At 41.5% G+C, this 26,380-nt stretch overlaps 1 protein-coding gene across 2 annotated transcripts in view; it reads right to left on the minus strand.

Annotated features, from left to right (window-relative positions):
• Positions 1-26,380, minus strand: part of Abraxas2 (abraxas 2, BRISC complex subunit) — a 40,367-nt gene that overhangs the window by 13,778 nt on the left and 209 nt on the right. The window contains exons 1-4 of one of the 2 annotated variants that reach the window (XM_005064282.4): positions 21,105-21,204; positions 14,925-15,015; positions 8,242-8,278; positions 5,597-5,663 (exon numbers count right to left, since the gene is read on the minus strand). In XM_005064282.4, the coding sequence (XP_005064339.1) occupies positions 5,597-5,663; positions 8,242-8,278; positions 14,925-15,015; positions 21,105-21,203 (294 nt within the window). In that variant the 5' untranslated portion in view covers position 21,204. Of the gene's footprint in view, positions 1-5,596; positions 5,664-8,241; positions 8,279-14,924; positions 15,016-21,104; positions 21,205-26,380 lie in introns of those variants that run through there. The other variant, XM_040752748.1, reaches the window with a different exon arrangement.

Raw genomic sequence — 26,380 nt, forward strand, 5'->3', positions numbered from 1 at the left:
TAACCTAAAACCTGAGGCCTGTGGAAACTTTGTAAGCACAGTATGTATTCTGTTAGAACTGTACACTACTAAAGATTTTTAAAAGCAGATCTATGTATACATGTGCTGCATATGTATGTGGGAGCATAGTGTACAAGTCCATGTGCACATATGCACATATATATGAAGTTTTCTAAGATTGAATCCATATATCTTTCTATATTGAAGTGTGCTCTCTCACTGGACCAGAAATCCTAGGTAGCCAACTTGGTCTGTCTTTACTTTACATCTGGAATTACAGGTAGCTACTACTCCCAACCTGTTCTGTGTGTGTATTAAGATTTATTATTATTTTTTAAACATTTAATTTATTTTATATGTATCTGAGTGTTTGCCTGCATGTATCTATGTGTATCATGTGTGTTATAGTACCCACAGAAGCCAGAAGAGAGCAATGATTCATCTGGAACTATAATTACAGAAAGTTGTGAGCTACCATGGGAACAAAATCACAGGTCCTCTGAGAAGAGCAACTAAGCAATGCTTTTAATTGTGGAGCTATTTTTCTAGTCCTTGCTATTATTCTTTTATTTTCAAGACAGAGTTTTGTTTCTCTGTGTAGCTCTGGCTATCCTGGAGCCAGTTCTTTAGACCAGGTTGACCTCAAACTCCCTTAACATTTTACTTACTTATTATTTGTTTGTTTTTGTTTTTCGAGACAGGGTTTCTCTGTATTATTTTGGAGGCTGTCCTGGAACTTGCTTGGTAGACCAGGCTGGTCTTGAACTCACAGAGATCCGCTTGCCTCTGCCTCCCGAGTGCTGGGATTAAAGATGTGCGCCACCACCACCTGGCTTCCCTTACTATTTTTTAATGAGTGTTTTGCCTGTGCAAAATGTAAAGTGTTCACATGTGTGCAGTGCCAGTGGAAGCCAGAAGGGGGGGATCAGATTCCCAGAACTGGAATTATAAATTGTGAGTTATCATTGTAGGTGCTGGAAACCAAACCCCAGTTCTCTGCAAAAGCCATCTCTCTAGCATACCATTCAGCTATGGGACCCTGAACTCCTGTCCTTACACTTGCAAGGCATGTCCTTTATCCACAGAGGCTTCTCCCTGCCCAATATGAGATTTTTGTAGCAAAACAAACAATAACAAAAACAAAACAAACAAAAAAAACCCACATTAGTTCTATTCTCAACCATAACATTTTAAGTGCTCCTCTGTAGGTAGCACACTCTTTTGAGGTGAAAGTTTAGTTTCATGCCTTTCCTGGATGGGGGTGCACCCAAATAAGAATAAACTATAAAGCTCTTTTGTCATTTAAAAATTATATATCGTCTTTACTTTTGAAAAAATGTCTTAGCCAGGTGGTGATGGCACATGCCTTGGTAGGCGAAGGCAGAGGCAGGTGATCTCTGTGTTTGAGGCCAGCCTTGTCTACAGAGTGAGTTCCACGGCAGCCAGGGCTACACAGAGAAACCCTGTCTTTGAAAGATCAAAGCAAGAAGAAAAAGAAAGAGTGAAAAATCTTTACAAAATTCCAACAAGATGATTTTTTGTGCCTTAAAACCCTTCATTCAAACTACATCAAGCTACATAGAACACTGTTTTCTTCTGGGACTAGTTCAGTAGTAGGGTGGTAGAATGCATGAGGCTCACATTTACTTTCACACTAAAAAAACCAAAAAAACAAAAAACAATGCAAAGGCACCAAATTTGAGGACCCCAGTTTGATTCCCAGAACCCACAGATCGAGAGAACTGCTCTTACAAGTTGTCCTCTGATCTACACATGTGCTGTGGGTACATGCGTATGTATGCATATCATGTGTGTGCAAAAAATAAATGTAATAAAACACACATAAAAACAAACCTCCTACTCTTTTCACTTAATATAAATTAGAGATCTGTTATTGCATAAAGACCTCCCATTTTCTTTTTTCTTAAAAAAAATATATTTTTGGGGGGGTAAGGGTGTTTTGCCTGCATATATGTTTGTGCATCATGTGTGTGTCTGGTGCCCTCAGAGGCCAATGGACTCCCTGGAACTGAAGTTATAAGTGGTCGTGAACCATTATGTGTATGCTAGGAATCAAATCCAGGTCTTCTACAAGAGCAGCCAGTGCTCTTGATTGCTGACCCATCTCTCTGGTTCCTCCCCCATTCTTTTTAATGGCTGCTTCAAGTTCCATAGTATGATATATGAATGTAATCAACTTGATCTAATCATTCCCTGCCAGTGAATATATAGATAGCTTTTAAAAGAGTGAAACAACAAATTTCCTTGTACATGGGATCATGACAGTAAGTAGACTTTGGTATAAGCCTTTGTTCAATCATTAATCACCAGAGTCTTAAGCAAATTACTTGAGTAGCTTAAAATGTCAAATGAGTGATTTGTCTCACAGGCTACAGCAGGAGTGTGTCAATACATGGTAAGGGTAAGGGCTTAGAACATAGTCTGGCAGGTTTAAATTTTCAGTAATTCCAGCTGTTAGTATAATTCTTCTCTTGGGTCACATTTCTAAAGCCAGGGCTATATACTTAAAACTTACTATAAACACTCTTCTTGGGGGTGGGGAAGTAGCTTAGTTGGTAAAAAGCTTGTCTAGCATTCACCAAACGCTGGGTTAGAGCCTCAGAATGACATAAATGAGGTGCTGTGGCTCATGCCTGTAATCCCAGCACTAGAATGGCACAGGATTGGAAGTTTAGCATTAGCTACACCGCAAGTTCAAACCCAGCTTGGACTATTGCAGGCCCTGTCTCAAAAACAAACAAAATCTGCCTGCCAAATGCTTGCATTAATTTCCATTCACCAACCACTCACTCTTCATTCCCACCATGTCAGTGCTGAGTCGTCTAATCTTGTGCCAATGTGATGGTACAGCTTTATTTAAATTTGTGGTTTTGGTTGAGGCAGAATTCCTTTCATGTGTGTCTTGGCTATTATAGACTTCTTTTTACATCTAATAACTTACCTATTCTTTTCTGTTTTTCCTTTCTTCTCTCCTTTAAAAAATTTTTTTCTTGTGTGTGTGGAGGACTGGTGAGATGGCACTTAGGCAAGGTGTTTGCTGTGCAAACCCTGAAACCCAAGCCCTGGAACTCATGTGTGGTGGTTTGAATGACGTAACCCATAGGTCTATTACATGTGAATACTTAGCCCCTAGTTGTTGGTGCTGTTTGGGGAGGCTTAGTGGGTATATGGCCTTGCTGAAGGAAGTGTGTCACTGGGGGCTTTGAAGTTTCAAAAGCCACATGACATTCTCATTCTATCTGTTTCCTGTTAAGTCTAAGATGTGAGTTCTCAGCTGTTTCCATTTCCATGCCTGCCTGATGCCATGCTGTCCAGCCATCACAGACTCTGACCCTCTGGAACCATAAGCCCAAAATATTCCCTTCTATGAGTTGGCTTGGTCATGGTGTTTTGTCACAGCCATACAAAAGTAACTAATATACCATATAAAGATGGAACATGAAAACTGACTCCATAAAATTGTCTTCTGACCTTCACATTGTATTTTTTTTTTTTTCGAGACAGGGTTTCTCTGTGGCTTTGGAGGCTGTCCTGGAACTCGCTTGGTAGTCTAGGTTGGTCTCGAACTCACAGAGATCCGCCTGCCTCTGCCTCCCGAGTGCTGGGATTAAAGGCATGCGTCACACAGCCCAGCGCTGGTCAGTTTTATGTCAGTTTGAAACAAGGTTAGTTATTTTAGAAGAGGGAACCGAAATTGAGAAAATGCCCCCATCAGATTAGCCTGTGGGCAAGCGTGTGATATATTTTCTTGATTGATGTGAAAGGGTTCAGCTCAGTGCCACCCCTGGGCTGATGGTCTTGGGTGCTATAAAAAAAAAAAAAAACCAGGTTGAGTAAGCTGATGGGGTTTGTCCTTCTGCATATATGGTTTTAATGGTTGATGAATAAAACAGTTTGGCCAATAGCCAGGCAGAAAGGATAGGCAAGACTACAAGAGGAAAGAGTCAGGAGAGAGAAGGAGGCAGCAGAGAAATGCCATGCTGTCCAAGGAGCAACATGCCAGATTATGTATGGGTAAGCCACAGCTTCGCGGCAATACCTAGATTAATAGAAATGGGTTAATAATTAAGACAGAACTAGACACGCTGGGCGTTTGTGGCACTCGCCTTTAATCCCAGCACTCAGGAGGCAGAGGCAGGCAGATCTCTGTGAGTTCAAGACCAGCCTGGTCTACCTACCAAGCAAGTTCCAGGACAGCCTCCAAAACTACAGAGAAACCCTGTCTCGAAAACCCAAAAAGCAAAAGACAGACCTAGCCAATAAGAATGCCTAGCCATCAGCCAACAGTTTAACAACTAATATAGCATCTATGTATTTATTTGGGGGCAAAGCAAATATGGGACCAGGTAGGACAGAAATCTTCATCTTCAGTAAGCCATGAAGAGTAAGCCAAGAAGCAGCAGTCCTCCATGACCTCTGTATCAAATTCTGCCTCTAGGTTCCTGATTTCTCTAGATAATGGAGTACAAACTTTAAGATGAAATACACCCTTATTTTGGTCCTGGTGTTTAATCACAGCAATAGAAACCCTAACTAAGCAGTTGGCATGTGGGTGGTGGGAATGGAACTCAGATCCTCTGCAAGAGTAAATGTTTGGAAAAAAAAAAGAGTAAATGTGCTCTTAATCACTAAGCTATATCTTCACCCATTATTTGTTTTTTTAAAACTGATGTGTATGAAGCTGGGCGTTGGTGGCGCATGCATTTAATCCCAGCACTCGGGAGGCAGAGGCAGGCAGATCTCTGTAAGTTCGAGACCAGCCTGGACTACCAAGGGAGTTCCAGGACAGCCTCCAAAGCCACAGAGAAACCCTGTCTCAAAAACAAACAAACAAACAAACAAAACAAACAAACAAAAAAAACCACCAAAGCCAAAATAAAACAAAAATAAACCAAACAAGAAATAAAAACAGGACACGAAGATGAAATGGGCAAATGTTAGGGAGAGGTCTAAGAGTAATAGGGGAGGTTGGAGGTAGATGTGATCAAGACACACACTATATACATGTATGAAATTGTTGAGTAAGTTTAAAATATTTTTAAAACTAAAAAAAACCTACAAAATTACGTTTCAAATTATAAACTAAAAAGAATGAACCATCCAGAGTCATTTGGACTACTATTAATTTTCTGTATTAAAGGGTTTTTTTTTTTTAGACAGTTCTCTGTGTCCTGGCTGTCCTGAAACTCAAGTCTGTAGACTAGGTTGGCCTTGAGCTCACAGGGATCTGCCTGCCTCTGCCTCTTGAGAGCTGGGATCAAAGGTGTGTCCTACCACCACCTAGCTTAAAGCTAATTTTTTTCTTCCAAATTTTACATAAATGAGATCACATTATGTAATAGTTGATACAGTGTAACGTTTCAAATCTGTAATTTACCTTTAAAATCTACTTACAGGGTCAGAGATATAGCTCAGTGGCAGAGCACTTGCCTGTTATGCCCAAAGACCTGAGTTTGATTTCCAGCACCAAGAGAAAGTCCTTAATACACACTGGTTATCATGAGTTCTAGCTGTTCTTCCTTTTGTGTGCTAATGTATGACTTCCAAATCAAGTCAGGCAATACGTAAAACATACCTTCCTCCGATCTTTAAGGATTCTGTCCAAACTCTCTTCGTTCACTTTGCTTGCATAATCATAAAAACTGTTTTTTTAAAGAAGAAAAAAATTAATTAAAATGCTATAGTACTGTGACATACACATAACCACAGGGGCCTACAGAACATCTAACTTTAATACATGAAACTGCTTCTTCTCAAAGGTTGGTAAACAGAAATCAGCTTAAGTGCTTTCTTGATAGGAAGCTACATTTTGTATCAAATACTACTCAAGAGATTGCCACATTCAAAAGACATTCCTTCCAAGTGTGGGAAGTAATCAAGTAATTATAAAATGTGTGGTTTCAAATGGCTCCACTACTCTGTTTCTAAGTATCAATTACTTGTGGAAAAAAAGATAACAGCAGCTCATTTTCTGAGAAATGAAGGGAAACGAACGTTTGTGCAATGCTTAACAGACCCCCCACTGGATGCTTATCATTATATATGCTAGCCACCGTTCTGAGGTATAAGTTCGTCCCAATTCAACAAGGTTTTCTGCTATTTTTGTAGAAAGAGACAGCAAAGCTAACCAGCTGGTCCAAACTGCAGAGCTAGTGTGACAGATGGACTGGACTGGAAACCAAGTCCGGCCAGCTTCAAACAACATGCTCACCTCCAAAACAAACAAAAGATCAGTCAGATGTAGTGACATGAGGGTCCTTGTCCCTGGTTATGGTCTTAGAAATGCCATCCTCCTCCACCACACACCCAGGTCCCAAAGGCAGGAAGGCTTTCAGGATACAGGGAAAGAACTGTCTTGGAGATCAGGAGACCACACCAGCTCTAGCCCAGCTGTAGTTCTCACTTCAAGATCTGGGACAGACTACCTGCTCTTTTCTCATCCTGTTTTGCAAAGTAAGAAGTTTGATTTCTAGATAAGAGATGATTTCTAAGATTTCCTTCAGCTCCAAGCAGGAGTCAAATTCCTGTTCTGAAAGTTATGTTCCAGCAATGTTTTATGGAATTACTCAGGAGAGAGAGACAGAGCATGTTCAGTGAAGTTCTGACAGTCAGGGCAGAACACATCCACAGCCAGGCAGAGGTAATGTGTGGACCAAAACAATCATCTTTCCAGATGAACCCATGGCTGCTCATCTGGTGTCCCTGCTCCTCTTTCAGTTAAATAGATATGGAAAGAGTTGAGGTCCTTGGCTACTTTGTGGCTTCATGTAAATACAGTCACTTTGTTTAATGATAATCTCTGAAATAACTAAGGAATAGGGTTTTTGTGCAGGGTGAAGAACGACAGAGGTCCCCCAGCGTGGGTGCTTATAGAGGGGTCAGGGTGAAGACAGAAAGAGACAAACAATAGGAAGAATCAGACAAAGTGACTAGAAGGGATGAAGGAAGGACATGAATATTAAGAACACTGAAGAAAAGATGGGCATGATTAGCACAAATCTTTAATCCCAGCACGTGGGAGGCAGAGGCAGGGGGATCTCTTCAATTTGAAACCAACTTGGTCTACAGCTAATTCTCCCACCCAAGTACCAACCAGGCCCGACCCTGCTTAGCTTCCGAGATTAGACGAGATCAGGTGCGTTCAGGGTGGTATGGTTGTAGATGGTTTACAGCTAAATCTAAGTCAGGCAGGGCTACATAATAAGATCCTGTCTCAAATAACAAGCAATGTTTATGTGGGCACACTGGAAGAAAAGCATTGGCCTGCCCTTCAAGAGGGAAGGGGGAAGATGCAGAGCCCAGGGAGTTTTCTGAAATACACATACCAGTCCTCAGATGGAAGGGTATGGGTTAAGAAGGAAGACTGACAACTGGGGATATAGCTCCATGGTAGAGGGCTTGCTTAGCATGTGCAAGACCTCCATTCATGCAGCCACATTGACAGAGAGGCAGGAGCTGGTTTGGGAGAATCCATTTTTCCCTGCAGGTGTCACTCTCCTGTTGCTGTTTTCTTTCAGAATGACTCTTTCATTAAGTTCTGTCCTTCAGTGGCCACATTACAGAAATGGTATATAGTAACTTAAACACAAAAAGGAATGCTTATGTTCCCTTTTATCTTTTTTTAGATAAGCACTCACTGTGTAGGCCTGGTTGGCCTTGAACTCACAGAGATCCACCTGCCTCTACCTCCCAAGTGGTAGAATTAAAGTTATGTACCACCACTACCTGGCTCCTTAAAATAAAAGCTGATCACTGAATATTTTTAATTTTTCTCAAAATTAAATTTATATCTATATGTGACTTCTATAAATAATTTTATCAATATGTAATCTCTGATTAACTTTTTTCTCTAAGTAAAAAACTCCTGACAGGGCGGTTGAGGGGAAAGCTCAATCTAAATCACAGACACAATGATTTACATGTCCCTGCTTAGCTTTTCCACTCAAGCACAATTCCTCAAACACAGCATCCAAAAAATAAGATTTTGGAGCCAGGTGTGGTAGTGCACTTGAGAAGGCAGATCACGAATTCAAGGCTAGTCTGGGCTATACAGCAAGATCTTTTCTCAAGCAACAAACAACAACACAGACGCACACACAAAAAAAACAGAAAAAAGTTTTAAATAGATTTGAGTACCCTTAATTATACTTATAATTAATTAGAGGCCTAAATTCACTTGTTTCAAACAACTTTTTCAATGAGGATTCACATGTGGCTTACCTAAAAAGTTTTGAACAGGGCTGATGGTTATGAATTTCTGTAACCAGAAAAAGGAAAAACACAAAAAACTCGGTTAATCATGTAAGGCACAGACAATTATGAAACAGCTCAGGGCTTTTTCAAATCAAAATTCAGGATAATCAAAACCATTTTCTTCTTGTAAACAGGTGCCATGTGTACGCCATGAAGGCAGTTGAATGCTTTTCATTACTGCAAGAGACACATCCTCAGAACAAAGCAGAGCGGAGGGTGAGCGTTCTGCTCCCACTTGTCTGTGTGATGAGTGCACATCTGACAGTTTTTATTCAGAACATGAAGCTATTGTACAACTTACTCAATCTTACCTATTTAAACAAAGCATTGCAGGAAAAAGTAGCCACTGACTGGAAGTATTTAATCAAACTGGATAAAAGCTGTAGGGACAGCTTTGGAAGAGAAGGGCCTCAACTTTCCTACCATCAATAACCCTCTAACGATGATGCCTGACAACCTGGGCCAGGTGCTTGGAATGCTGGATGTCTACTAACTCTTTCAAAGCTGGTTGGTATTATGGAAAACAGTCACTTAGAAGACAGATCCTAACAGTTTCTTTAAAAGGTGCTGAGGTTAAGCAGAATGAATAATTTCTTCAAACTCATCAGGGGGTCAAAGGCTTATTTTTTTTAAGAAGAGCATGAGACTAATTGACTAGTTGATTCTATTTACCACATTCTTCTAGAGAGTGACTCATCATTTGCTGTTTAAAAAGACACAGCCATGGGATTTTAGGCAGTAATTTTACCACAATTAAAATAAAACCAGAGCCTTCAATGACAGAGCTATTCTCATTAGTTAAGGCTGCCAAAACACATGTACAAATGCACACTTGTCATTCGCCTCATATGGCATCAATATACAATGAAAACAAGAAAACCTCATCTATAAAATTCCCTTCTTTTGATGCTTAAAATGATACAGTGCATTACCCTAAGTTATTTCAGACACTGCTAGTCATTGAGATATGGAACATGGTTAGCAAAATATTACTTAGGATTTAGGAAAAAGAGAAAACTTACCTTTTAAAGGTAACACTATTTTGCTTACTGAAAGCCCTGAAGCAAATTCTGAACTCTGGACAAGTAGTAGTCCTCAAGCTAAATTGTCCAGAGTGTCTTTCTTAATTTACAAGTCAGATTAGAGCAGTGGTTCTCAACCTTCCTAATGCTGCAACCCTTTAATACAGTTCTTCATCCGTGGTGACTCAAACCATAAAATTATTTTCATTGCTACTTCATAACTATAATTTTGCTACTGTCCTGAATCATAATATCGGATATGCAAGATACTGAGTAAGTGACCCCTGTGAAAGGACTGTTTAATTCCCAAAGGAGTCATGATCCACAGGTTGAGAACCACTCAATTAGAGACATATAGACATGCTCTAGGCATGTAGTTCATGGGGGGAATGTCTGTCTAGTATATGTGGAGGCCCTGGATTTGATATCCAGTACTTAAATAAATTATTAGCTAGAATATATACTGGAAGTGCAAATTTTGTACTCACTGAACTACATCTGGCGAGTTAGATAAAAAAAAATTCCAGGTGTTGGTGCGCGCCTTTAATCCCAGCACTTGGGAGGCAGAGGCAGGTGGATCTCTGTGAGTTCGAGGCCAGCCTGGTCTACAGAGTGAGTTCCAAGACAGCCTCCAAAACAATACAGAGAAACCCTGTCTCGAAAAACCAAAAAAAATTTTATTTGTATGTTTATAATCATCATGTGTGGAGGTCAGAGAACAATTTAGTCTTTCCTTATACTACATAAGTCTAGGGGATCAATCTCAAGATATTATATCAAGAAGTGCCATTACCCTTTATTTACTAGATGAATTTTGAAAACCTAGGCGCAAATAACAAATAACTGCATACACAGACACCTTATAAAGTAAAATTCTACCATTCAGAATTTTAATATGTATTTTGTGTCTGTGTGTGCACCTACATGTGCCATGACATACATAGGTGTGGAGGTCAAAGGACAACTTTCAGGAGTTGGTTCTTTCCGCCTATCGCATGGATTCCAATAATCAAATGCAGGTTGTTGGGTTTAGCAGCAAGTCTTCTTACTCAGTGAGCCATCCTGCCAAGCTACTTTTTAGAATTTTAAGGAGTTAAGCCAAATGAAACTCCAAAGCTCACAAAACGTCTTTGCATAGCAGGGAAGGGCTGTGTGAATGATATTATAGTCTTTCCTCCTGCAGATGGATCTCCTGTTCTTCCTCAATTCTAACTCCATCTCAATCTTCACTCTTGCCCCCATTCTCTGTACTAGACGACCATTAATACAGACTTGAAACTGATGATCTCTCCCAAAGCGACAACTTATCCTCCACTCAGGTTCACTTTGAATCCTGTGTTTCAGTTATACAGGAAAAGGGCAGATTCTCTGTATGCTTTATATAGCCTTTATTTAGTGCTCCCCAAAATGTGCAGCTTCTTCCTTCATGATGTCATTACTGGTTTTGCACTACCAGTTTGTCCTTTGACTCAAGACACTTACGGAATTTTGTTTCATTTTTATAGCTTTATCTTGCTTTGTGTGGTATTTCTCTATGTTTACCATATCCTTCCCACCATTCTGGAAGGCAAAGGGTATCTAGGTATTCCTTCCTCTGCCTAGTTTAGGCCTTGATCATACCAGTCTTCAACAGCATCAGTGAGATGGGTCAATGGGTAAAGGTGCTTGCCATGTAAGCCTGATGATCTAAGTATGATCCCTGGAACCCATGTAAAGCAGGAAGCAGAAAATTGACTCCACAAAGTTGACTTCTGCCTTGGAATGCCTCCCCGATCATGAACACACAATTTTATTGAAAGGGGCTAGGGAGAAAACCCACTGTTTAAGAGCATGAGCTGCTCTTGCAGAGGCCCTAGTTCAGATCCAATCACCCACATCAGACAGCTCACAACTACCTTTAACTCCAGCTTTAGGGGGAGCTGATGCAGTTACCTTCATATGTACATACCCACACACAATTTAAAAAGAGAAAAAGAGAGGTAAAAAGAGAGACATTCTTTAACATATTTGCTATATAAATAAATGAAGCATCCCTTGCTCTCTATTCTGTGTATCAAGACTGTCACTTAGTGACGTGTTTAAGGTATTCCTGAAGACTATGCTACATATCAAAAAGAATCTGACTGAAAGGGCAGGGACACATCCACAAACCCTCCTTCCTCTTTCTCAGCAACCTTCCCCAGAGTGAATGTTGAGTGTTTCCCTTGGACTCCTGTGTAGGTTTAGTAAGCATCAAGAGCATGTGGACCTGTCCTTGACAGATCCCTCTAGGAAAGACTAAAACAACATCTTCATTCATTGTTGTTAGTATTCAGGCATCTGTACTGGCCTGTCCTTGGGGTTCTGATAGGGTATGCCCTCAGCTGCAGTCACTAAGAGCACCACCTGTGCACATTTACTACTTTCCCTTTTAAAAGGGTCCTGCCCACTTCCCATCCTCCTCTCTGTCTGTCTGTTCTACCTCCCTCTCTCTCTGCTCCTCCTTCCTCTCTCCTGCTGCTCCTGTCCCCAGAGGCTGGTCTCCCCACTCCCCTTTTTATGATCCCTTTCCCTAATTAGAAAAAAACCCTCTGCTTGAACCCTGCCTCGTGGTGCATGGCATCTTTCTCTCTTGAGCACGAGCTGCTTTTCTTAAATTACAACAATTGTAGCACAACGTGAAATATGTAATGGAGACAGACTGATCTATAGGCTTCAGGTTCACTGGTTTTGGGGAGACTATCAAGTACTCATATACCAATTCAGTAAGTCAGACTAGTTGCTGAGTAAGAAACAGCTTGAGAAAAGACCCATGTTTACAGCTATGCACTGTAAGTGACATATCATTGTCGTGGAATAATCTTTTTGTACACTGTGAAGATGTGTCACTCTGATTTGTTTAATAAAAAGCTGAATGGTCAATAGCAAGGCAGGATTTTTAGGGCAGAGAGGATGCTGGGAAGAGGAAAGATGGAGTTGCCTGCAGACACAGAGGGAACAGATACACAGGAGAATCATGTGACAACATGTAAATGAACAGATATGGGTTAATTTAAGTTATAAGAGCTAGTTAGTGCCAGGTGGTAGTCATGCATGTCTTTAATCCCAGCACTCAGGAGGCAGAGGCAGGCAAATCTCTGAGTTCTAGGTCAGCCTGGTCTACAAAGCTACACAGAGAAACCCTGCCTAGAAAAAACAAAATAGATAGATAGAGAGAGAGAGAGAGAGAGAGAGAGAGAGAGAGAGAGAGAGAGAGAGAGAGAGAGCTGGTTAGAAACAAGCCTAAGCTATCAATCAATAATAAGTCTCCATGTCATTATTGGAGAGCCAACAGTCCTATGAAAAAAATCCATCTACATAACATCTTATATAATTTATTTTTATTTTTAAAAGAAGAATTAGACTGGGCAGTGGTGGGACATGCCTTTAATCCCAGTACTTAGGAAGCAGAGACAGGAGGATCTATGTGAGTTTGAGGCCAGCCTGGTTGGTCTACATAGTGAGTGTTAGGACAGGTTCCAAAGCTACACAGAGAAACCCTGTCTTGAAAATTCAAAAAGAAAAAACAAAACAAAACAACAGCAATAAACTGATTTACTTTAGGAGCTGGAGTAATTGCTTGACTGCTCGGCAGTTAGGAGCATGGCTGCTCTTCCAGAGAGCCTAGGTTCAATTCCCAGCACCCATATGGTAGCTCACAACCATCAATAATTCTAGTTCTAGGGGATCCAACACCCTCTTCTGGCTGCTGGGGACACTAGGCACACATGTGGCTAATAGGTATACATTCAGGAAAGCCACTCATACACATAAAAACTAAAAATAATAAATAAAAACAAAAAAATTTTTAGGTTAACTGAATACATCGTTTTATTTATATTGGAGAAATACATAAATTTGGTTATGTCTAGGCATTAAAAGGATGTGGAAAATGAGAAGTCTACTACTGGGATGGGAAGATTGTGAGGTCTGCATTAATGATAAACTTGGGATCGTTGGAAAAGCACACATTTTTTTTTTTTTTTTGGTTTTTACGAGACAGGGTTTCTCTGTATTGTTTCGGAGGCTATCGGTCCAGCCTGGCCTCGAACGCACAAAGATCCGCCTGCCTCTGCCTCCCGAGTGCTGGGATTAAAGGCGCGCGCCACCACCGCCCGGCTAGGCACACATCTTTTTTGGTTGTATCTACCATCAAAAGTGTTTGCTACTCCAAAAGCCCCCTATAGAAAGTATGCGCTCGGGATAACACTGTTTTCCAAGGTGTCTACTAACGAAATGGTGTGCTTTGCACACTGAACTTGAAATTTAATAGTAAGTTAAGTGGCAGCTCATGGGAAATTTCATCGTAGAATTGTGATTAATTCTCGGGATGCACTTGAGCCATACTTTTTTTTTTTTCATTCTAAAGTGCTGTGTGTTTTTAAAGTGACTTAACCGGTTTCCTCGGTTACTGACAGTCCCGGAAGAACCTCGGTGCTGAGGCTGCGCAGATCTGGATCAGGGGGCCGGTTAAACTGGCGGTCCTTACCCCTCCTCACTCACCCCCGGCCAGGCAGGCTTCTGCGCTGAGGACTCGGCAGCGCTAAGGCCTCCTGCCCAAGACCCGCACACCGCCGCCTGCGCCCGGGAGGATGCGGGCCACAAAGGCAATAAAAACAAAATTTAAAAGATTTACTTTAGGCCAGACATGGTGATGCAGACCTTTAATTCCAGTGTTCAGTAGGTAGAAGTCAGATCTCTCTCGAGGCTAGTATAATCCACAGAAAGAGTTTTAGGACAGCCAAAGCTATACAGAGAAACCCTGTCTCAAAAACAAAAATAGTACTTGTCTCTATGTACATATGTATATAAGCACACCTGAGTACAGGTGCCTGTGGAGGTCACAGGAAGACATCAGATCCCATGGAACTGGGGTTGCAGGCAACTGTAAGCCATCTGACGTGTGTGTTAGAAGAGCAACAAAGCACTCTAAACACTAAGCCAGCTCTCTGCTTCCTTGTGCCACTTTTTATTTTTTTACTCTATTTACTTTTGTGGGAGGGACAGCATGCTATAGCATGCATATGGAGATCAGAGGACAATCTGTGGAAATCAATTCTCTTCCTCCACCATGTGGATTTTGTGGACTAAATTTGGGTTATCTATTGAGCTGTTTCACCAGTCATAATATCATCTATTGGTGGATAAATTTTAGTTTCTGTGTATTTTCTCTGCCACATGGATGCTGGGAATTGAACTCAGGTTCTCTGGAAGAGTAGTCAGTGCTCTTAAATGCCAAGCCATCTCTTCAGTCCCTGATGCATTAACACTTTACTTATTTAACCTTGAGACAAGGGCTCAAATAACCCAGACTGGTTTCAAACTAACTGTGTAGCAAGGACTCCTGAACCTCCTTCTTCCACCTCCAAAGTTAGGCTTGATTCTAGAGGACCCGGGTTTGATCCCCAGAACCCACAAAGTGGCTCACAACTGACTGTAACTCCAATTCCAAGGTATCTGAAGCCCTTTTCAGGCTTCTAGGTCTTTAGTTTTCAAGGGCACCAGGCACATATACATGGTACACAGACATACATGCAGGCAAATACCCATACACATAAAATAAAAAATTATTTTAAAAAAGGATATTTCTAAGGACAATGACAAGCTTACCAATTACTTGCAGAAACTCTGTGTTGCTGATTTGTGAGTCACTGATGCTAAACGTTTCCTCTTGTCTTACCTCTCCCAGCAAAAATCCTTCCTAAAATAACAGGAGAAAATAACTAATTAAACTTTAAGATTAAAATTAAAAGGAAACAAGGACTACTACTTTATATCAATTTTAACACTAATCTAAATAAGGCATGTGGCATGCAAAGTATTGTTTTGTAAACTAGCAACAGGACCACAGAAAGCTGGTATACCTATTAATTGGATTATATGGAAGAAAATGTTCCAAAATAACATATCACTGTAAACCTACATACATTCCCTGTTTTTAGGTGAGTTCATTACTTAAATCCTAGTAAGTCCCATAACATGCTAGACAATCTCAGGAAGCAGAAATATGCTACAGTTGCTTTCTTCAAACTTTATATAACTTACTTTATTGCTTTAAAAAATACCACTAATGATGAAAGAATAAAGACAATGACAGGATAGAGCTGGCATAAAAAAATCAAGATTTCAGACAACACACTTGCTGTATCTAATAAACACAGAAGCTTATTTACACCTGTGGGGTACATCTATCAACATAGTCAACATGGAATTCCTTTGCAAATTATCAGTCTGAGCACTTGCTGCCATATTTAGTACAAACACGGCTGGTAAGGATATACCCTGAGCATCAAAATAACCCTCCTGCAGAGAAGATGAACTGATACACTGTCTTGTAATCTCTCTTAGATAACCCAGGGCTTACTCCTTCCCTTTGCTCAAATGGCACCTCATCTGAGAGGCTTTGCCAGGCTGACATGTGGGAAATCCCACCTGCCAGGCACTCTGCTCCCTGTACCCCACCTTCATTGTCTTCTCATTATCTGCCATGTCACAGACTTACAATCAGTGCCCACCCTGGTTTGTTTACTGTCAGACTGCTACCCTTACATCATGCCCAAGCTCACTTAGTGTTCACCAAACATTGGTTGCATAAATTTTGCTGCAACAAGACCTTGTCCTACATAATCCTCCATTCTATGCTGATTCATTAAACCAGTCGCAGAAGCTGTTGTGGAATAATCCTTCTGTACACTGTGTGAATGTCACTATGATTGGCTTAATAAATGAGCTGACTGGCCAATAGCTGAACAGGGTAAAATTAGGTGGGAAAGCCACACTGAGAATCATGGGATGAGAAAGGGTGAAATCAGAAGAATTGTCAACCAGATGGAGAATGAACAGTATATACAAAATAGAAGTAAACACCACAAGCCTCAGGGGAGCACATAGATTAATACAAATGGGTTAAGTTGTTAAAGCTAGTTAGTAACAGCCTAAACTATTGGCTGAGCATTTATAATTTATATTAAGTCTGAGTCAGTTATTTGGGAAGTGGCTGCTGGTTATTTGAGAGCTGGTAGTTGGGACAGAAAAAGGCCACCTGCAGAAGTTTCCCAGTTTTAAAAACATTTCCAGCTAGGTGGTGGTGATGCATGCCTTTAATCCCAGCACTTGGGAGGTGGAGGCAGGGGGATCTCACTGAGTTTAAGACCAGCCTGGTCTACAAAGTGAGTTTCAGGACAGCCAGGACTGTTACATAAGGAAATCCTATCTCAAAAAACAAAAACAAAATAAAACAAATAAAGATTTCCAGTTGCAAATGCACATCTGAGGATGAAGGGAGCAGGACAGATGCTTTGGGGCCTCACTTCTTTATGTGACTTAGCAGAGTGTCTGCTAGGTATACAGAGGACTTGCTGGGAGATATGAGGCCCTGGTAGCACTACTAGCAACCCCAAAAGAGATGAAGAAGTATCCCAAACTTTCCAAATGCCACACTCAGGGCATTCTATGGAACAATATTTTGTACACTGTAAACATGTATTGTTCTGTTAATAAAAAGCTGATTGGTCAATGGTTAGGCAGCATTTTGGGGCAGAGAGAATGCTGGGAAGAAGGAAGGAGGAGTCAGACGTGTCACCAGACAGACAGAAAGGAAGTAGGACATACAGGAGAGATAAAAGCCATAAGCCTCAGGACAGCACATAGATTAATAAAAATGAGTGAATTTAAGTTGTAAGAGTTAATTAGTAATAAGCCTGAGCTATCGGCCAAGCACTTATAATTAATAATAAGTCCCTGAGCGGTTATTTGGGAAGTGGCTGGTGGAACAGAACTGATTGAGGTCCTGATGAAAAACTCTGCCTACATTTAAATCTGACTAATGTACAGATTTCATTTACAAAAAAACAAATCTTGGGCTGTGGATATGTGTGACTCAGTAGTAGAATGCCAATCACTGCAGAGAAAAAGACAGAAGAATCCTCTCATATTCAAACAGATGTCTATGACTACTAGTTTGAGAAACACCAACTAACTGGTTATGGTGGCCCAAGGCAGTAGGATATGTTGAAGAGGCTGATGTGGAAGGACCATGAGAAACACTAAATAAACTTGCCTTATTAGTTATGAGTTCTCAGGAGTGTACCACTACGCCTAGCTGTAAACAAATTTACATAAAATTATGTAATCAAATTTTAACTGTGTTCTGTATTTCCCTATTAACCATAATAGTCCTACAGCATGAGAAACAACAATAAAACTCACATGAAGCTGGGCATGGTAGCACACACCTTTAATTCCAGCACTGGTGAGGCAAAAGCAGGTGGATCTCGAGTTCTAGGCCAGCCTGGTATACAGAGAATTCTAGGACAGACAAAGTCACATAGAGAGACCCTCTCTCAAAAGAAAACAAAACAAAACAAAAAACAAACAAACAAACAAAACCCAAAAATTCACATGACATTAAAACATTCTTAAGTTAACTAGGAGTGTTTATCTCTGGTCTGGATTATCTGAGTAACTATTACATCAGCATTTCTCAACCCATGGGTCATGACCCCTTTGGGGGCAAATGACCCTTTCATAGGTGTTTCACATCAGATATCCTGCATATCAGATATTTACATTATAATTCATACCAGCAGCAAAATTACAGTTATGAAGTAGCAATGCAAATAATTTTATGGCTGAGGGGGTCACCAAAACATGAGGAACTGTATTAAAGGGTTGTGGCATTAGAAAGGTTGAGAACCACTGCATTACATTATAGCAGGAAGAGGCAAACCATAGGCCCAACTGTGTTAAAACATGGCCTGCAAGGTAACTATGGTTTCTAGATGTTCAGATGGTTACAAAAATTAAAAGATGCTCCATGAACTGTTAAAATCTATTAGCAACTCAACTTTCAGTGCTATAAATAAGCTCTTATTAGAACACAATCACCTCATTTGTTCATAGTCTACATCTCGTCTCTTCTTACAGCAGCAGAACTGAAGAGTTAGTGGCTAAAGAGACCATATGGCTCCAAAACTTTTTAAATAGAGAGGAAGTACTATCTTTTATTATCTGGTCCTTTTCAGAAAATATGTTTTCCTCCAAGAGCCAAAAACCCAACATCAGGCATAAGACACTCTTGTGAGGGCTGTCTTGCTATTGCCCTTGAGTGCCCCCAAGAGGTGGAATAAGTTCCTATTGCTGACACACCTTGTACTTCAGAAAGAGCCCAGAGGCCCCTGAGTTGGAATAGACTTGAGGACCAGCTTTCATGGTACCAGAAGGCACCATGCCAAGTTTCCAAAGGAGGGAGGCAACAAAAAATCCTACCCAGCTGTGACACTTATGAACCACATCAACAACAGAATATTCAGAACTAAGTAGGCCTCACCCCTCATCAAGGAAACATCTCTTGTTGCTTTGCAAAAGATGGAAACCATTACAGAAAACCACAACCAATCATGGAGCCCAGTCCCAATGGACATATCTACAAAGCAATCCCACACCTAAAACTCAGGGAACAGTGTGGAAGAGGGGGCAAAAAGACTGTAAGAGGCAAAGGAGTTTGCTGTGAGGTTGTTAAAAGCTATGCCCATAAAGTCTCACAAATATGACTAGTTAATAAACATGAGCTGAACAAGGATGACGCCCATAACAGGACAGAGTGGAAGGGCGAAAGCCCAGAAGGCCTCAGCCCTACACAAAGAGCTACAGGCCACTAAGGAATGCTGAGAGTGGGAGAAAGTCCGCTAGGGAAGATCAAAACAACTGGTCATCCAAAACAAATGGTCAGCCCTGATAACACAGCATTATACAGACTGAGCAGGTATATTTAGGGATATGTATGTATACGGATAGAAATATAAACATGAATAACTATTAAGGAAAAAAAAGAGACCATGGGAGGGTTTGGAGGAAGGGAGAAATGATGTGTGTAATTATAACCTCAAAAAGAAAGGAAAATAATTTTTTTTGTTTTTGTTTTTTTGAGAAAGGGTTTCTCTGTAGCTTTGGAGCTTGTCCTGGAACTCACTCTGTATACCAGGCTGGCCTGGAACTCACAGAGATTCGCCTGTCTCTGTCTCCCGCGTGCCATGAGATTAAAGACATGCACCACCACAACACCTGGCCAGAAAAAAAAATTGTTTATGTTTGCTAATCTTAGCTCTATACAATAACTTTGACTTATTTTCTTAGAACAAACAAATGTGTCCTACAAAAGCAAATTCTTCAACTTTAAAATGACACTACTTTTGAGTATTCCACACCCAAAACTGTGGTAAATTTAATAGAAATGAATATAATTGCATAAAACACAAGTATTTACTTTGTATAAAATTTCTAGCCTCAGTCAGGTGTTGGTGGCACATGCCCTTAATCCCAGCACTTCAGTAGGCAGAGGCAGGCAGATCTCTGTGAGTTTGAGACCAGCCTGGTCTACATGAGCTAGTTCCAGGACAGGCTCCAAAGCTACACAAGAAAACCCTGTCTTGAAAAACAAAACAAAACAAAAAATTTCTAGTCTCATGCAATCTAAACCTGGTTATAATAGAATACCCCTGAAATTCCAGCACATAGGAGGTTGGAGATAGGATCAGGAGTTCAAGGCCAGCATTAATTGTATGACATTATCTCAAAACAGCAAAGAACTAACAAAGAATTATTAACAATTGAAATAAGAGGACTACAGCAGCGTCTAGAATTACTGTTGACACTTCTTATCCTTATAATAATCTTGCCGATAGACTGATATTCCTAGACACTCTATAATAATCCGAGTAAAGCAGCAGGCCTGAACTCATAACTGAAGTCCATGGATACTAGCAGTAACACAACCACTTACATTATTAAATGGCTGGCTGCAATACCAAAGGCTATTCAGAGCTGTCTCTGGAAAAAAAAAAAAGGAACTATGCTGAATATATTCCTATCAGTAATCTCTACCATCAACACTGCAGAGATAAAAAGAACAGCAAATTCATTCCACTCAATTTACTAAGGGAATTACCTCCCAGAATCAGTTTTAATTAATGGAAGAGAAGATCGCTGACATTACACCAAATCCATCCTCCAGCTATCGTTGTTTTGTAACGACAACCAATTGCTCACCAATAATATCACTAAAAAAAAAATTCCCCAAATGGTGGGCAAATTAACTGCGTCCTGTAAAAGCATCTATTTCACAAAGAATTTCCAGTCAGAGGTCAGTGTAAAATAAAGAGACTATGCTCCTACGGACTCCACGATCGTTCATATGTGGGCCTGTCACTTCCTTATAAGACTGGTTCCGTGGATTAGAATGTTCGCTGAGGAACTAAACAAGAAACTTCGAGGAAGTGCAAACAGACTCTGCCCCTAATGCGCCTGTTCACATTCTCCATTTTCCACCGGGTGGAAAAAAAATACAAGCACGTCTGCTAAGTATGAACAGTGACAGCCGCGACAACCAGCGAGGCCAGCAGGCAGGACTTGGTTCCTCTCCTTCTAGACTCCAAGCCTGATCTCTCCACTCCTTCCCGACCCAGGGCGCTCTCAAGTCTGTAAGCCCGACTCTCAGCGAGCGGTAGGCACCCAGTTTTGCAAGGCAACTCCTGACACTGGCGGAGCCGGGCACTTTACGTCTGCAGGACTGAGAACAGCTGTGCCAGGACCCGCCCGAGGCGGAGAGCGCCGAGTGAAGGGCCCGCGGGGTGCAGGAGCTGGAGAGGGGCGGGAGCCGCCTGGGTCACCAGCTCCTCGGCTTGGCCCCGGTACCGAGGGCCGAGCCTCCGGAGGTCCCCGCTTGGCCTCAGGAGCCGGCCGGAGGAGGAGGCCGAAGGCCCCAGCGACCACGGTAGGGGGCCCGGCACCTACGTGGTCGGCGTTGCTGTTGGCGCTGTGAAAACACACAGCGCTGAAGGTGTAGCCCGAAATGGAAGCCGCCATGATGGAAATCTCCACCTCCCCCGTCATGCCCTGCGGAGGGCGCAGAGTCTTCCGGATGCCCCGCCGCTGAGCATTTTGGGAAATAGAGTCTTCCAAACTGAGGCGGCGGGGGTGGAGGTGGGGAGAGATAAGAATTCTAGATCAAAGAGACCCAGCTCTTTCTGTTACACGTGTATTAAACCCAGTTTGTCCATTCTGCAAATGAAGCTGAAGGATGAAAGGCTGGAGATGTTTCAAGCAATTGAACAGTTTGAGATCTGACATGGGAAAAGCATGCTGTAATTTCAGAGTGAACAGACCACTTTGCCTACCTGGTTGAGACTAATGTCTAGGAGAGGTGGAAGGGAAAGGGAGATCTACAATAATCCTGACTGCTGTAGTGGCGGGAATTTTGGTCAGAAGGAGTAGAGCTGATAAAGCCGTAGGATTCTGTACTGAAAAATAATTCAACTATAAGGCGTGTAGTGGCAAAAGGATCTCAAATTCAAGGCCAGCCAAAGCTACACAGACTTGTTTCAACAAACAAAACCTACAAATTTCAGGAAGGACATAGGAGATAAAAACAAATAAGTAAAACTATCAAAGTTAGAAAAAAGAAACTCACTCCCAACCCCCATCCCCACCAAAAGAAAGAAACTCAGGGAAGGAACTTATTCTTTTGTAACTTGTTGAACCTTGATCGTTCCAATCTGGGCTCATGGTTTCCCTACAAAGCTGCTGTTCACTTCTTTCCCAAGTTCAGCAAATAAAACTGTTTCCGACAATTGCTCAATTCAAAACCCTTGCCTTCAACCTTGACAACTCCTTTTATTGATCCCCACACCAGATAAGCTGAAGCAATCTTCAAAATATAGTCCTACAGTTCACTACCAGCACTCCTGCTGCCCTGAGCCAAAGCACCATCATCTCTTCCTCTTAGTCACAGTAACTCCTCAAAGAGGAGTCCCAGTAGGTAGTAAGTTTGCTTTTAAGGGACACTTGACATTGTTAGCAGATATTTTCCAATGCCAAACTCAGAGGAAGGAGCTAAACACAGAAAAGGCTTCATAACACAATTAAATACTCCAAAATGTCAAGGTAATGAAGTGATGCTCTTAACCTGTCAAATACATTCTCAACATAGCTGATGAAATGGTCATGTTAATGTTCAAATATCAGGTGTCAATCCCACTTAGCCAACCTCCAAACTCTCCACTGACAGAACATCCCCCCCCCCCCACCCCATTTCTGATTGTGTTTCCTGCTTCTGCTACCTTGGTTTGCTCAGTTTCAGCTACAGCAGTAGCCTTTTTGCTTTCTGGAAGCACTGAATGTTCCTCGGGTCATAACGCCTTTACATTTCTTGTCTCCTCTGCCTGGAATGCTGTTCTCTAAGACAACTGCATGACTCACTGTTTTATGCTGGCTCTAGGTGTTCTGAAAAGCCACCAGACCCCTTCTCGCAGGACTGATTGCTTAGCCTGGCTACTGGGAAAGTTTCCATTGATAGATCCCAGCTTGCATCTCCTGAAATTACTCCCTGAAAGAGACAACCTAATTTTCCAACAGCAGTTCTTACCGGCTCAGCTAGCTTTCTCACACAGTTTAAGACGGCCTGTGTGTCACCCACGGAGGGCTGGGCCCCCCCACATCAATTAACAGTTGTTAGGAATTCAGTCTCATGGCTCACTTCTCAAAGGTTCAGTTTAGATCCAGGTAGACACGAACAGAAAATAGTTGGCCCTCCCTAATGCCTGCTAGTCTGTCTAGTCCTCCTACACACAAAGTTTAATAAGCCACCCTCCAAAATGTAGGTTTAGTGTAGAAAATCACAAACAACCAAGCCTGCCTACAAGGTCGCGTGTTTGATAAGTTTTAAAATAAGCAGGATGCTGGGTGGTAATGGCACATGCTTTTGATCCCAGCACTCAGGAGGTAGAGGGAGGGTAAGTTCCAGGACAGTCAGGGCTATACAGAGAAACCCTGTCTTGAAAAACCAAAAATAAAGTAAATTAAGCAAGATGTAAAACATGGAGGCAGACCCACTGATGGTTTTTTGCTGTTAGGATTATACCCTCCTAATTATTCAAAAAAGGAGGAAGGAAAGGTCATTTGCCAGGGTTCATAACTATACTTTGCACTTAGGAGGCTTGCCATCCTAGGTTCACCTAGGAGTTTTCAAGGTTGCAAAATAAATTGCTTCACTTCACTTTTTTTTTTTTTTTTTGGTTTTTGGAGACCGGGTCTCTCTGTGTATCCCTGGCTGTCCTAGAACTCACTCTGTAGGCCAGGCTGGCCTTGAACTCAAAGAGATCTGCCTGCCTCTGCATCCTGAGTGCTGGGATTAAAGGAGTGCGCTACCACTGTCTAGCCAGTCTCTAGTACTCTTATTATGAAGTGAGGGTTATTGTTTCTGACACTTTCAAACAATACCCCACAGTTGTGCCCAACAAGTCAATTTGATCTAGGCAATTTCTCAATTGAGGTTCTCTTCCCAGATAATTCTAAGATGTGTCAAGTTGATAAAGCTAACCAAGACAAACTCCTATCAATACCTAGTTTTATTTCTATTTTTATTCCATTTTCGAGATTATTGTCTTTTTCCCCTGCTAGCCTATTCTGAAATTCATGAAGACAAGGATTCATGTTTTATTTGTTTGCTGTTGTGTTTTTACTATATGGAATAATGCCAGGCATGTAGATCATGCCCAATCCATAACTGTTGAGTAAATGTTGTGTGAAAAAGTGTGCAGTTCAAAGAAGATGGTTTTCATCCTATCAGCAGGTTACTGAGGGGAATGGACATGTGCTGGATTGGCAGTGCCTGCCTTTAAGTTTAATGCTTGGGAGGCAGAGGCAGAGGCAGGCACCACTAGCTCAGTACAAAGTACAATCCTCGACCCCTCATGGTGGAAGGAAAGAACTGACTCTTGAGGGTTATTCTCTGACCTCTCCACACACAATGTACACGTGTGTATGTGTGTTCACGGTACAGGGGGCTTGCATACAGAATATGCATGTGATAAAAATTTTTAAAGAGAAGATCAGGAGGAATAAGGGCATGGGTGGGATCCATAAATTCAGTTTCATTGAATTTAAGGTATCAAGAAGAATAAAATAAGTTGGAACTGGGGCAAGTGGTTAAACTGGAAGTCATTGCAGGCGAGGACAGTGGTTCTCAACCTGTGGATTTCGGCATATCAGATATTTATATTTTGGTTCATAACAGTAGCAAAAGGTTATGAAGAAGCAACAAAATAATTTTATGGTTGAAGGTCACCACAACATGAGGAACTATATTAAAGGGTTGCAACATCAAAGTTGAAAATCATCAGGATGTGGTGGCATAAACCTTTAATACCAGCACTTAGGAGGCAGAAGCAGGTGGATCTCAGAGAGTTTCTGGTCAGCCTGGTCTACAAAGTGAGTTTCAGGACAGCCAGGAACATAGCCAGTTACACAGAGAAACCCTGTCTTCAAAACTCATAAAAAAGGAAGGTTGAGAACCATTGTGCTAGAGGACCCTTTACCTGATATACTTAAGACCAGAATTATTTCTGATTTTGGAGCTGTTTGAAATTTAACTCGAATTAATGATCGTGCTGGTTGATTTTTATCAACTTGACATAAACCTAGACATATCTGCAAAAAAGAAAATCAAAATTGAGGACTTGTCTCCATCAGGTTGGCCTCTGAACATGTTTGTGGGACATTTTCTTGATTGTTAGCTGAGGTAGAAGGGTTCAACCTACTGTGAGCAGTGCCATCCTTGGGTATGTTGGGTTATTTAAGAAAGGCAGCTGAGCAAGGCATGGGGAGCAGCCAAGTAAGCGTTCCTCCTCAGAAACCTGCTTCAGTTCCCACCTTCAAGCTTCCACCTTGAGTTGTTGCCCTGGTTTCCTTCAGTTGTGGGATATATAACCTGTAGGTCAAATAGACCCTTTCCTCAATAAGATGCTGGTCAGCATTTTTATCACATCAAAAGGAAACCAAACGAGAGCAAAGATGTTCAACTTGTAATAAAGATAATTTCCTGAACCCTGACTGCATGTCAGGTCTTTCCTAGGTTCTTTAACCATACAGTGCCGTCACTTCTACTTCCTGACATTTTTGTGAAGCAGTATATTTTAAGCCCCATTTTATAGTTGAAAAAACAACAGAACTCAAATTTACTGACCATTTCTCCTGTGGTCAGACAGGTAGGATTGAACTGAAGTAATCACATTGACATTCTCTAGGTGCCTTGTGTGTTGGGTGCTACTATTATGCTTTTTAATATATACTATGCAAACTGGCCTGGGGAAGTTAAAAGAACTTGACCATGGTGATTCCTGGTCTCATAATATGGGGATCCAACTCAAGAACTGAGTGCCCACTGTCCCCTTTCAAAAGTTCACATCAGCTGGGTGGTGGTGGCTCACACCTTTAATTCCAGCAAGTGGATCTCTTTGAGTTCCAGGCCAGCCTTGTCTACAGAGTTAGTTCCAGGACAGTCAAAGCTACACAAAGAAACCCTGTCTCAAAAAACCAACCAACCAACCAACCAACCAAGCAACCAACCAACCAACCAACCCCAACCCAACCAAACCAAAACAAAACATAAAGCTCACATCAAAGCAGAAAAGAGAAATGGTGGTGGGGAGGAAGATACGTAGGGTTTTTCTAGAAGTGTGTTCTCTGGTACTGACTGTTGCATGATCAAAGAAAGAAAATTTCTCTCTTGATCTTGGATTTGTCAAATGGGAAGTGCTTAAGGACTCTGGGAAACAGTTCTAGAGGAGCTGTAGGTGGAAACTGCTAGTCTGCAGGGATAAACAAAACAAAACAAAAAGCTGCTGGCAACCTCAGGTTGTGCAGGTCTGCCTTTGGACCCTAAGGCATTCATTTCCTTGACCAAAAGCTCAGTGGGAGGGGCTGTGTTCCTTATATAGTTCTGTTTCTCCCTGGTGCTAGACAGCTTACCCAATGGAACTTCTCCTGCAGCCAAGAATCTCCTTTCCCTGGGTGATCAGATGTGGTGCTCCCACCGCCCTCAGGACTAAGCAGTCAGAATAATCCTTCCTGGAGTCAGGGAAGGGATTTGGTATAAACCATGTTTTTTCCCAGGGCTCCATACCAACAACTGTTTATAGCTTTCATCACACACAACAAAAACATCTTAAGTGTTGGCAAGATACTAGGCTGAAGGCAGGCTTATCTTTCATGGATGCTTCTTAATTAGAACT

This window comes from Mesocricetus auratus, unplaced genomic scaffold (genome assembly GCF_017639785.1).
Source record: "Mesocricetus auratus isolate SY011 unplaced genomic scaffold, BCM_Maur_2.0 Super-Scaffold_4256, whole genome shotgun sequence".
In the NCBI taxonomy this organism is placed as follows: domain Eukaryota; kingdom Metazoa; phylum Chordata; class Mammalia; order Rodentia; family Cricetidae; genus Mesocricetus; species Mesocricetus auratus.